Below are 13828 nucleotides of genomic sequence, written 5' to 3'. Positions count from 1 at the left end.
CAGAATAGAATCCTTATGTTATTCCCAGTCTCTAAATCTGACTACCAAACCATGCTGCTTCTGGTACCCAGGCACAATGGAGGAGCTGCCTTAATGCCTTTATTACTGTGTTCCATTGTACACTGATGATGAAATTAGTGGATTATACCTATATGGTACACTTTTTGCTTCTTTGTATATTATAGGAATGATATTGTTTATATTTGAATTTTCTTTTTCGGTCTAAAAAGTGTGGTGTTGAAGGATGCCCATAGTATTAAATTGAGATTATAGCCAATTTCTGCTCTTCTAGATCTTTAACCAAGTTTTTAAAAAACGTAAATGCATTGGCTTTCTCTCTTGTATGATAACTGAATACAGTAGGATTTAGGACATGGTCATATAAAATGCATTGTCTGTGTAACCCACAAATTGGACCAAAGCCAGTCAGTAATTCCTAACCACAAACTGGTTTCCAGTTTCCACAAGATCACATGCCATTTTCGTTGTGTGTGATTGAGAGTATGTTACAAGAGTATCTTACATACCAGCATTCTGTGTTATGTGTCTTTACCTGTAATGAATATAGTGTATAGTGTAAACAGCCCTCTAATTCTGTAAGAACTAGACACACTGACTTGTTCCATTTTCTAAAATGGAAAATGTACTTCCTTGTTCTTTTGGTAATGTCTCTTGGGTAATTGTCAAGATACTTTTATTAACACAGAATGATATTAAATAGGAGAGTCCTGACAGTAGATCTCCATTAGCCATTATAGCTTATTTGAGATGAGAGAGCTCAGTTATCTGGCTAGCAGCCCAGTTTTACATTTTTTCACATTTCCTGATTATCTGATTATGTACTTTGGATTACTTTAAAGGGTCTGGAGGAGCATTTGTTAAAACAAACATTTTGAGAGGTTGGGGATGCAACCATATTCAGTTGTGAAGAATTCAGGCTGTGTCTATGGCGAAAAATCAGGCTTAACCCACTACTGTCTTATTGTGGTCTCTCCTAGGACGCATTGCTTATAGTACCTTTTATGTTTGCTCTGTTAGTGTATTTGTTCCTTTTGGAAGCAGCAAATTATAATACTGACATTTATATACTGCTGTAGTTACAGCCTTGATTACATTTAAAAGTAGCTCTTGGACTCCCAGTGTAATGGGTTTAGGTTTGCCACACTTTGGGTCAAAATCTTGGCACCTTGTCAATCCCCTTTCCACAGTAGTGCAAAGGGAATTGAAATATCAGCTATGTCATAGGTGTTACAGTGTGCTCTGGTAGTCTTGGCTGGCAGAGCAGCTTTTGGGAAACTGCGGTCCAGTGGATCAAGTTTGACCAGGCCTGAAGCTGCTTTTACTTACATCAGGGACTAGTTTAGCATCCGAGGTCAAGGAGGAGTAGAAAGATAGCATAAAGATGACTAGGTCATCTCCACCTACTTCCCTCCAGATATGCTGAAAACTGTTCTGTGTTAACTGGAAATCTAAGCCTTGGTTTATTAGTTTAAATTCCAGTATGTATATCCATTTCCCTGTATTTTTACCACACTTGGGAACTGTTGGATTCAGATTCACTCTATTAATAAGCTAATGACTTTTCAGCAGAACAAGGTTTAGTTCCAAATAAACTCATTGCACTATTCCTGTACACAAAGCAGTGGAACTAGGCTCTTTGCTGGGGTCACTTTGTCCTGAGCCTTCTCATTATAGTGTTTCTCTGTGCACTCAAATGTAGTTTCTAAAAGTCCTTGTACTTCCATCTCTCCAAGTCCTAAATATACTCTCATGCACATTACTTTTTTATAAGTATAATTATATTCCTTGATTCTGCCCCCTCCCATCAATATCCCATTACCCTGCACTGTTTTTGTTCCTCATGAAGAGATCAGCTTCAGTTTTTATTTTTAAAGAGCACAGTTAATGCTGCTAACAGCATCAGATGCAGATTAGGCTTCTGTTTGTAGATTTTTGTTGGGATGCTGAAAAGATGGGACTAAATAGCCATATATTTGGAAAAAAATAAATTTTGAAATTACTTGTTTTCTTTCTGAGCTGCCAGCATGGTGCAAATTTAAATATCAAAGCTCTCTTTAAAAAAACCCATACAAAATATCTATTTCATTATTCATCTCCTATTAACTATCCCACTGATGCAATGTAACTTACAGGAACTTGGTGCCCATGACGTTTTCCGTTTTAATGGATGAATTTATCTTTTAGAAGTAGCTATTTGGGTACTTTGTGCCCTGCAATGATTGCGGATATGTTATACATGTGTGAGAGATGGTTCTTGAACTGATTTCTTTGCAGGCTCATGAAGCTACACTGGAGGCCAAGGCCAGCCCAGAGCTGAATGACCGATTCCAGCAGCTGGAGAGGGAGGTGGCATTGTACCAGGAAGACACCAGTAAGGCTCAAGCTGAAGTGGATCGTCTCCTGGAAATCCTGAAGGAGATGGAAAATGAAAAGAATGATAAAGATAAAAAGATAGCAGAACTTGAGAGGTAAGAGGGATGTATGGGTACAAGGGAGAATTGGGGCTGAAGGAAGTGGAAATTGATTATTCAGTTTCTTCTTTTCTCAGTAATCCTTAAGAGCCTGTGTTGGGAAAATCGACTCTGGATTTTGCTTCTTTGGTCCTTGACCTCAGTTTGTTAAACAAGTTTAAAGATGCCTGGCTGCAGTTCTCTGACTGGATGTTAAGAAAATAGAGCTAATACATCTGAACTATAAGGGAAAAGGAGATGGGAGGAAAAGTTGCTGAAATTATTGTGTTCGTTGAGGAAGAGAAATAAATTAAGTTTATGCTTCTGGTTAATAAACTGTTGAAATATGACTGACCTCCAACCCAGACTAGGCAAAAAGACTTTTAGGGCCTGGAATGCTAATTGTTGCTGCAAGTCCCTTTGACGGATGTGATGGAATTCCATGTACTCATAGAAACAGAAGTGAACTCCAAATATGTTCCCTCTTGTTCATGTAGACTGTTTTTGTCCAAACCATACTTAACTTCAGCACTTTTTTTCAGTTATTTCTCTCTCTCTACATCCACGCCATGGTGCTTTATTTTTCTAAATCCTATTCATTTTCTGATTGGGGAATTATGTCACGTGTGGTGATGCCACTGGCCTTTGGGATCAGAATCACTAGCAATAGTTTTCATGGAAGGCATGGAAACAGCTTCTGTCTCAATATAGTCTCTTCTCTCCCTCAGCAAAATGTCAGGATGGATACTCCTGGGGGAATTCTGCGCCACTGCACATGTGCAGAATTTGTGTTTCCCCACAGATTTCTTTGCTTTACCGCAGAAAAATGACTTTCTGACGGAGAAGCAAATGGAAGCCACAAAAGCGTATGTTTCGGGTGCCCAGGGCAGCCGGCAGAGAGATAAATCACTGCAGGTCAGGAAGCAGAACTGGGGAAGATCTAGCTGGTGGCTCTTACCCTGCACTGGGATCAGCTGCTAGTCAGAGCTGGGCTGGGGAGGACGGGACTTCCTCTTTTCCTGCATGGCATCCGGAGCCGGATCAGACCCACCCACAGATTTCTCCCCTGGCTGCAGGAAGCTCTGCAAACTCCCCCGCTTCCTGTATCCGTCTTTCCTCAGCTGCAGGGGGAGGCATCCCTCTACAGGAATCTGCCCCCCTTAATCTGCCCAAACCCCATGCATCCAGACCCTCCTGCCAAGCCTCACCCCCCACACTCAGAACCCCCCACACACACTCCGATGAGCCCCGCTCTGCCTGCACATGGATCACCCTGACAAGTCACCCACATCTGGGTCCCCACCCCACTGAGCCCTGACCAGTTGAACCTGGATCCCTACCCTGCTGAGCCCCATTCCCCCAGTATCTGGACCTCCCATTGAGCCCCCCACACCCAGATCCCCCCGCCGAGCTCTGTCCCCCCACACCCAGACCACCCCACCGCTGAGCCTCAACCACCTTCACACTCTTGCAGAGTCCAATTACTTTTGCACCCAGAACCCACAACAAGTCCTGTACATCCAGATCTCCCACTGAGCTGCCTACAGCCAGATTGCCCCACAAAGAATCCTCTCAACCCACACCTGGATCCCCCCACATTAAGCCCCTCCACACTTGGATCCTGCCTTGTTGAGCCTGCCTGCCCACACCTGGTGCACCTGGCATGGAGGGAAAGGGCCCCGGGATGTTTCTAGGGCAGGGCCAGTCCTTGTACTGGGTCTGGGTTGGGTGCAGCCTCACCACTCAGTCCATATCCCAGGGGGTAGCTGTGCAGTGATCTCCAACCTCTGTGCAGCCAGTGGCCTGTGCTTCTCAATGCCATGATGGAGCCTGCACATTTATTTGACAAATAAAATTTGCAGAATTTTAAATATTTTGCCACAGAATGCCCTAGGAATAGATGTAAAATAAGTAAGGACAGCAATGTGTTACTTTCTGACCTTCCATTTTGTAATGTGCCAAGCACCTGTTGGGGCTTTTTAAGCTCTAGTATTGAAAATAACATATATTTTGTGTTTGCTTTGATAGTCACTTTGAAAAACAACTAGCCTGGGGGAACTAAATGGAAATTTGTATTTTTCACAAATGCCATGTGGCATGTTAAACACTTTTTTTGATACTAGAATGGCTTCTGTACGTTATCTCATCAGGATTTAACTGCATTACATTCAGTGTCAGGAAAACTATACAAGCTGAGGAAGAGACCTGAGCAGAACTTTCATTTGTAACATCACTAAAGCCATGACTGAAGGGCCTTTCTAGATCTTCTTCTGGTGTTACTGTTATTTGGGCATGAGAAGCCTCTTCCTGCATGTCAGACCGCCCATGCCAATCTGGGACTTCGATCTAGTTCTGAGACCACGCTTCAAAGCCCAGCGCAACTTGCTCTCTGTTAAACTTGTCCATGAAGACCGCATTTCTAGTGGCCATTACCTCAGCACGAAGGATAGGGGAAATGGCAGCGCTGATGACATATGGTCGTTTTTAAAGACAAAGTCACATTGAGACTGCTTCCCAAGTTCCTTCCCAAAGTAGCCTTCACCTTTCATATGAATCAGCTAATTCACAAAAACCACATTGTGATAACAGGGAGGTGATATTACATATGCTACATGTTAGGAGAGCTGTAGCATTTTATTTGGACAGGACTAAGGAAGTCTCCTAAACTCTTCCTTTCATTTGCAGAAAAATCAAAAGATTCCACAATATCAGTTCAAAGACTCAAAATGGGTCTCCGGTTGTATTAATCACTGTTATCATGCGTGCATCTGCTGCCTCGGTTGGGAATCCATATGCCCTCCACCAGATCAGTTTCTACCTCAGGTCTCTTAAAATGTCCCTATCTCAGAAATTTGCAACCTGGGCCTCTGCCCATACATTCTCAGAACACTATTTGAACAGTTGAGACTCAGTCTCTTATGCCATCTTCGGCTCCACAGTACTGTCTTCAGTAACAGCCTCCACTCCAAAGCCTCAACCCTACGTGGGGGATATTGCTGTAAAGTCATCTACAGCGGAGCATCCATAGGGACACCACTCAAATAAGAAGAGGAAGTTACTTACCTTGTGCAGTAATCATGATTCTTCGAGATGTATTTCCCTATGGGTGCTCCACAATCTTCCCTCCTCCCCTCTACTTTGCATTTATCAATAAGGAGCTCTGTGGTAGAGAATGAATTGATGGTGGTTCATTCACGCAGTGCTTGATAGCTTCAAGGCAGACCACAAATGGGTGGGGAGTGGTGCATACCAGGCCGAAAGGACACTGCTACCTAAAATCTCCAGTTAGGGACACAGAGGTGCAAATACATTTATAGTGGAGCACCCATAGGGGGACGCATCTCGAAGAACAATTGTTACTGCACAAGGTGAGTAACTTCCTCCTCCATGCACCCAAGACCAGAGAATTCTTGTAAACAGTCTCTTTTGGTCCACATCTGCTCCCCTGCTATCGTAATACTCTACACCAAGGACAAAAGGGATGGGGTGGACCAACTGCCTCTTCAGTTCCTTCTTACTGCTGCATGGTTTGAGTTAGAACTTTCTATGTCCAGAGCCTCTCCTGTATTCTCCAGTCTTGTCTTCAAACCTGTTAAAATTTCAGAGTTTGTTTTATCTTAGGTAGTGTAAAATGTTTTTAATACTATAGTTAGTGATTACTTAGGTTCCCCACCCCATGGAATCCTTCTGGTTCCTAATATGGTGATTAGATTATACCCAGAGCACCACACTTCAAAAACTGTCTCCTCTGTCCCCGCTTCTACTTGGTCAGTGACAACCACCAGTGCTGCTTTGGGAAAGTGCATATCTCTGCGAGTTACAATATCTGTTGCTTCTTCCCTATCCGGACCCATCGGATGCAGGAATTGCCGCTTAAAAAGTACCTCATGGAAAAAGATACGAGGCCCCAGCGAGGCCCAGGCCGGGGGACTCCTGTATATCGACCAATCAGAGAGAAGCGCCTCTCCTACCATGGTGCCTGACTCGGGAGTGAGAGAGATTACATCTATGGACCCTCTCAGGGCTGTCAGAAGAGTAGGGAATGCTCTTATAAGCAGAAGAGCAGATCCTCCTCTAAGTCCACTCCAAAGAGGACAGATCTGATACTGTCCATGTCAGGCAAGTCTTTGCACTCAGCCCACAAAGACATAAAGCATCCTAAGTCCCCAGGACAAGATAAAAACTCATAAGAGCAAGGCTCCATTTGTACCAAATTGCACGATTCTACACTCTCTCAGGGCAGGTGGTGGACCCCAAGCCTTGGGTCCAGTGATACCCCTTGCCTCCATAGCCCACCTTCGATTTTTCCTGCGGGCCCTACTGTGGGACCCATGTGGACCATGGGACCCATATGCATAATACCCAGGGTCTGTGTTATCTAATACTGAGTCATACCATCCCTACACTCTGAGAGAACAACTGGAGATTTCTCCTGATCCTGTTGAAGAGGAAGATAATGAGCTGGATTCACATGTCCCACTAGTATTGACAAAGATGTCTTCCTCATCTCCTGATGAGGTGGTCACTCCAGCTTCACTGTCCCCTTTTGATGACCACAAACAGTTCCAAGACCTGCTAGATAGAGTGGTGGACGAATTCCAGTTTTTCTTAGCGGAGGCTAGAGAACACACAACACAAGCTCCTGGACATCCTGTAACCCACAAGATCCAGCCAGACAACACTCCCAGTGAATGAAGCAGTATTGGCACTAGCAGGAAACATATGGCAAACACCAGCAACAAGTGCCCCTACCTCCAAGAGGGCTGAGAAGTGTTACTTTGTCCTGGCTGAGGGAGTGGAGTTTCTGTGTACTCACCCCACACCAAACTCCCTAGCTGTTTAGGCTGTCACACAAAAAATTTAGACAACAGCACCCAAGAGCCACCCCTTCTGATCAAGCCAAGCCTTTGAACCTACTGGGAAGGAAGATGTTTACACCTACTAGCCTCCAGTTTAGAATATAGAACTATCAAGTGGTGTTGGCTAAGTATGAGTTTCTAAAGTATTCAGAATTCCTAGATTTTAAGGCCAAATTACCTCAGAGGGACAGGCCCAATTTCAGGCCCTTATTTATGAAGGCAAGCTGCTGGTCAGAACCATGACTACAGTCTTCAGGGTTTCCCAGTGAGTTCCAGAACACTGTGGAAGATTTTCCCTTTAACAAGACTGACATTTTCAATTAAAAGTCTGATAAATCTTTGCACTCACTAAAGGATTCTAGCGCAATCCTCCACTCCCTGGGTATATATGGTGTCCCCAAAGAGGAAATACCACAAACATCCCTGTAAACCAAGGCTTATGCCTCAACCTTTTTACCACCAGCAAACCTATGAACTGCCCCATAAAAGACAAGGTGCACAAGCTACAATATTCTGCACCTTCCACACTGACCACATCAACCCAGCTTTACCCCCAGCCAGATGATAGTTTTTATGTGATTCTTCTGAGTTGTGAACCACTATTGATGCCATCTTCACCGAATCCTCACATAACCTTTAATTGCCATCTAGCACTCTCTTCCCACAACCGGAGTGCAATAGCAACCAAATGGGTTCTGGAGTTCATTCTTTCTGGCTATATCATCGAGTTTCTCTTTCTACCCCCTCCAAAATCCCTTCTCTGCCCCTCTTCAGGGACCTTTCTCATGCAGAGATTCTCCTCCAGAAGGTAGAATTTCTTCTCTATCAGGGAATATAGAGCAGGTACTTCTTCAACAAGAAGGAAGAGGGTTCTATTTGAAATATGTATCAGGTCCCAAAAAGAAGGGAGCGTGGAGACCTAGTCTCAACCTGTGATGGCTCAGTGTTTTTGTTTGTAAACAAAAATTCCATATAGCTACACTGGTGTCAATAACACCTTCCTTGGAAAAGGACACAGAGTTCACAGTTATCAATAGTAAAAATGCATACTTTCATGTGGGTATTCACCCTACCCCCAGAGGATTCTTCAGATTTATTGTGGGTCCCAAGCACTATCAATACAGAGTGCTCCCATTTGGTCTTGCAAGTAAACCCAGAGTCTTCATGAAAGTGTTTCTAGTAGTAGCAATGCAGTTCAGATGGAGCAGCTTCATTGTCTTCCCATATTTAGATGACTAGCATCTAACTGGCCCAACGCTCCTAGAAGCCCTTGCATGAATCTCATTGCTGCTTCATCTTCTGTTATCCCTAGGAGTCTGTGTGAATGTGAAAAAGTCTATCCTGACCCCAACAGAGTATAGAATTGATAGGAGCAATCTTAGACTCAGGGTGAATGCTTATCTCCCAATGAACAGATATCACACAATTAACAACCTAATAGACTAGGTCATGCTCAATATCAGTTTGGGTTTGCCTTTATCTCCAGGGCACCATGGCTGCATGTGCTTACGTCACATCATTCACAAGACTCCACTTCCATTGCCTGCAGGCTTGGCTCCAAACAGTATATATACCAAGTAAGCACAGCATGAACACCATAATGACAATTCCTACCAAGGTGAGGGCCTCGCTAACTTGATGGAATGGTCCCGGACAAGTATATGTAAGTGTTCCTTTCCTGTCCCCCAAACCTAATAAGACAGTAATTAGAGATGCCTCCCTGTGAGACTGGGGAACCCAGATGGACAGTCACATGATGGAGGGCATTTGGAGAGACCAGAATGCACGTAAATCTTGGGAGACAGGCCAGTCCTTGCTTACCGACAGCCCCCAGACCTGAAGCGAATACTCACCAGCATCCACATAACAAAAACACTAACCCAGGAACCTATCCTTGCAACAAAGCCTGTTGCCAACTCTGTCCACATCTAGTCAGGAGATAACATCATAGGACCTAATCATGTCAGCCACACTATCAGAGGCTCATTCACCTGCACATCTACCAATGTGATATATGCCATCATATGCCAGCAATGCCCCTTTGCCATGTACATTGGCCAAACCGGACAGTCTCTACGTAAAAGAATAAATGGATGGAAATCAGACGTCTAGAATTATAACATTAAAAAACCAATTGGAGAACACTTCAACCTCCCTGGCCACTCAATTACAGACCTAAAAGTCACAATATTACAACAAAAAAACTTCAAAAACAGACTCCAACGAGAGACTGCTGAATTGGAATTCATTTGCAAATTGGACACCATTAAATTAGGTTTGAATAAAGACTGGGAGTGGATGGGCCATTACAAAAAGTAAAACTATTTCCCCACGCTTATCTCCTCCTTCCCCAGTTCCTTATATCTCCTTGTCAAATGCTGGAAATGGACCATTTTCATTACCACTACAAACAGTTATTTTTCTCTCCTGCTGACAACAGCTCACCTTAACTGATCACTCTCCTTATAATGTGTATGGTAACACCCATTGTTTCATATTCCCTGTGTGTATATATATCTTCCTTCTGTATTTTTCACTACATGCATCCGATGAAGTGAGCTGTAGCCCATGAAAGCTTATGCTGCTATAAATTTGTATGCAAAGCATTCCTACCATTCATTCAGTTTCACCATATACTCATAATATCAGACAGAATAAACAAATTTTACATAAGTAATCAGGAAGAAGCACGATTAGTCTCCTTGTATGTGGCAGTGGTCACCCTATTGAACTAGTGTATCAAGAACCATATCATTCTATTGGCAGTGTACCTTCCAGGAACCCAGAATTTGTCGACAGATAGCCTCAGCCAGCATTTCACCATCTATCCTGAGTGGGAGATACACATTTCATTAATGAATAGTGTTTCCACTCAGTGGGAAACCCCCACTGAGGACTTGTTTATCTCCCAGGCAAACAGGAAATGCAGCTTATATTGCTCCGGAGGAGCTCAGGAAAAGCATTCCAGAGGCAATGCTCTCCTACTACCTTGGATAGATCACTTCAGTTATGTCTTCCCTCCCATCCCCCTGCTACCTCGGTTCTACAGAAGATATGATTGGACAGGGCATGAGTCATCCTAATCACTGAAAATGCCCAGGCAGTTCTGATGTCTAAGTCTTCTACAAATGTTGTCCCGTCCACCTATCAGCATTTGATTCTTTCTGGATTTCTTGATCCAGGAGAATGGCAGAATCAAGCATCCCAACCTTGATGTACTACTTCTCATGGCTTGGTATTTGGATGGGTATCAAACTTAAAATGTTCTTATTCTGAAGCCATGCAAATCATTCTTAATAAGAGCAAAAAGGACTTCATCAGGAACTATTATTTTGCCAAATGCAAAGATTTCTGTGTCTGGATTCAGCAAAACTACATATCTCCAGAAACAGCAGACATTATGGCTATTTTGGATTATCTTTTCACTCTGAAGATGACGGGCCTTTCCTTTAGTTTGCTATGGGTTCCGCTGGTGGTAATCAGTGTATGTTACCTGCTTTGGACGGTTACTGCATCTTTACTCAGCGAGGAACAGCCAGTTTTTTGAAAGGTCTAATAGAACCTTCCCACCAGTAAAAAAAACAAAACAAAACATCACCCCCTCACTGGGACCTTTATTTAGTGTTTTCTGTGTTCACTAGGCCACCATTTAAACTGCTAGCTACATAGTCCATGTCTCATATGTCCATGAATGTTGCCTTCCTTGTTGTTTTTGCCTCGGCCAGAAGGGTAGGTATATTCCGGGCCCTAAAAATTATACACAATGTTATATAAGGACAAAGTCTTGCTACCGCTGTACCCAAAATTCATTGCTAACATAGTTTTGGAATTTCACATAAACCAGTCAATTCAACTACCTGTGTTTTTTCTGAAGCCCCAAGCCTCTCCCAAGCAGAGAAGACTTCATTCTCTTGGCATAAGATGCGCGTTTGCATTGCAGAGAACAAAATCTATCAGTAAGTCACCTAAACTGTTCATTACTGTAGCAGAATAAGTCCAAGGTCAAGCTATATCCTCTGAGAATCTCTAAATGGATCTCTGGTTGTACCCTACTCTATCAGTTTGCACAGCTTCCTCACCCATACAGGGTAAGGGCTCACTCTACAAGGTCAGAAGGGACCTCACTATCATTACTCCAAGGGGTGCCCCTTCTTGATGTTTGCAGGACAGCTATGTGGCATTCCATCCACACATTCTTGAGACATTATACTTTGGTCCAAGACTCCTTTGCTGACAAGTTCTTTGGGACAGAGGTTTTACAAACAATACCACCTTCATCCTTACACCCTCCTCTCTGAGTAATGCTTGTTAATCAACTCGAATTTGGGGTTGAAGGCATAGGAGCTTAATGAGCCGATGGACAGCCTTTTTGATATATTGGCTGTGGCACTCCCAGTGCATGACAGAGTACTCAAGCTGGTCAAGGCACTCTGGCAAATCCTGTCTTCTCTGCCAACAACATCTAAATGGGCAGGGAGGAAGTACTATGTCCCTGCCGAGGACAGGTACAGGTATTCCCACCCTCCACCTGGGTCACTAGTGGTCTTTACCAACAAACGAGACAGACAGGGACAAACAAGTGCAACCTCTAAAAATAAAGAAGCTAAAAAGATGGACTTATTAGGGAGAAAGGTTTAATCAACAGCCAGCCTGCAACTGCGTGTCTCCAACCAGCAAGCATTGCTGGGGAGATATGACTTTGATGTCTGGGACTCAATGGCCAAATTTAAGGACTTCCTGCCTCAGGAGATGAGACAGGAATTCTTGGACATTACGGGAGAGCGCAGGCAGTGGCCAGACCCTCTCTCCAGGCCGCCTTGGACGCAACTGATTCGGCGGCAAGGTCAATTACAGTTTATTTCTACAATCCTTAGGGTTTATCCCATAAGTTGCAGTGGCTGGTCCAGACCCTTCTTTGCAAGGGCAATGCACTGTTCTCGGAACAAACTGACATCAGCCTATGTGGTCTAAAAGATTCGAGGCCACTCTGTGTTCCTTGAGCTTGTTCATGATGCCGGCTTCCAGGATGCACTTCCAGCCACAGCCACCTCCTAGATTCTCAGGCCCATCTTGCTAAAATCCCTGCAAGAAAAGAGACAGAGGTTATAAAAGTCACCAACCCACTCCATCCACCCTGGCTTCCTAGCTGAGCTCCGCAAGCCACCGGGGTGGCTTGTGGCAGGCATTTTCATGATGTACCTGAGGATGATGTACTACTCTTGCCCCAGGATCCATCCCCCTGTCTATTCCTGGACTTGTCTATTTCCTTTGTGCATGGTCCCATGTTGCCTTGGACCGTTGGGACCTCAACACAGTAGTCGTTGGATACACCCTGTATTTCTCCTCCACCCCTCCATCTCATCCACCCATCCCTGTCTCTCTTCAGAGACCTTTCTCACAATTAACTTCTTGCCCAGGAGGTGGAAGCCCTTCTGCGTGTGGGGGCCATAGAGGAAGTTCCTTGAGAGCTGAGGGGAAGGAGGTTTTATTCCCAATATTTCCTAATCCTGAAGGACAAAGGGGGCCTCAGACCCATTCTGGATCTGTGTCGACTCAACAAATATCTCAAGAAGTTGAAGTTCCTCATGGTCTCCCTGGCCTCCATCACCCTCTCCTCGGATCCAGGAGACAAGTGCACCGCCCTCGACTTAAGATGCCTATTTCCATATCCCTTTTTTCTGTGGGCACAGGAGATTCCTCCGGTTTGTGGTGAGTCAGTGCCATTGCCAATTCACCACACTGGCCTTCGGTTTATCATCAGCTCTGATAGTTTTCTTAAAGTGCATGGCAGTCGTGGCAGCTTATTTGAGACATCAAGCCATGCAGATCTATCCATACCCTGATGACTGGCTAATCAAGGACTGTTCGTGATCCTAGGTTCAGCACAGTGTCAGTGTGGTACAGGCCACCTATTGAAAGCTGGGACTGCTTATAAATGAACAGAAATAAATTCTAACCTCATTTTAGAGAATAAAGTTTATAGGGGCAGTACTGGACTCCACTCAAGCCAGTTCCTACCAGACTCTGATCCCGAGCGATGTCGGACTTTATCACAGATATCAGAGCCCACCCACTCACAAGCACCAGAGAATGCCTCAGTGTGCTAGGTCACATGGCAGCATGTACTTACATTGTACAGCATGCGTGTCTGTGCCTAACCCCTTCAGATGTGTCTGGCATTGTTCTACATACCCGGCAGGTATGACTTGGACCTGGTCATCACAGTGTTGTTGCATATCCTATCATCTATGGACTGGTGGATGGATCCGCGGTCAGTGTCGAGCGGGAGCCCCTTCGTAGCCCCTCACCTTTCAGTGACACTGGTCTTTCGTGTGGGATCTGGGGTGGGGAGCCCAGCTCGGCGACCTCAGCATTCAGGGCCTCTGGTCCCAGGTGGACTGTTCTGTCAAGGAAATCAGAGCGATATGCTTGGCCTGCCAGCATTCCTGTCCTACTTGAGGGAAAGGTGGTGCAGATCTTGGTGGACAATATAGCCGC

The 13828-nt window shown here is 44.5% G+C and overlaps 1 protein-coding gene across 8 annotated transcripts in view; it reads left to right on the top strand.

Annotated features, from left to right (window-relative positions):
* ERC1 (ELKS/RAB6-interacting/CAST family member 1) overlaps positions 1-13828 on the top strand; it is a 593813-nt gene that overhangs the window by 261236 nt on the left and 318749 nt on the right. For all 8 annotated transcript variants that reach the window (XM_030543036.1, XM_030543051.1, XM_030543046.1 and 5 more), the window contains one exon: positions 2296-2489. In XM_030543036.1, the coding sequence (XP_030398896.1) occupies positions 2296-2489 (194 nt within the window). The remainder of the gene's footprint in view (positions 1-2295; positions 2490-13828) is intronic.

Source organism: Gopherus evgoodei, chromosome 1 (assembly GCF_007399415.2).
Source record: "Gopherus evgoodei ecotype Sinaloan lineage chromosome 1, rGopEvg1_v1.p, whole genome shotgun sequence".
Lineage (NCBI taxonomy): Eukaryota > Metazoa > Chordata > Testudines > Testudinidae > Gopherus > Gopherus evgoodei.
The sequence above is the reverse complement of the archived record's forward strand: the minus strand, read 5'-3'. Positions and strand labels throughout refer to the sequence as shown.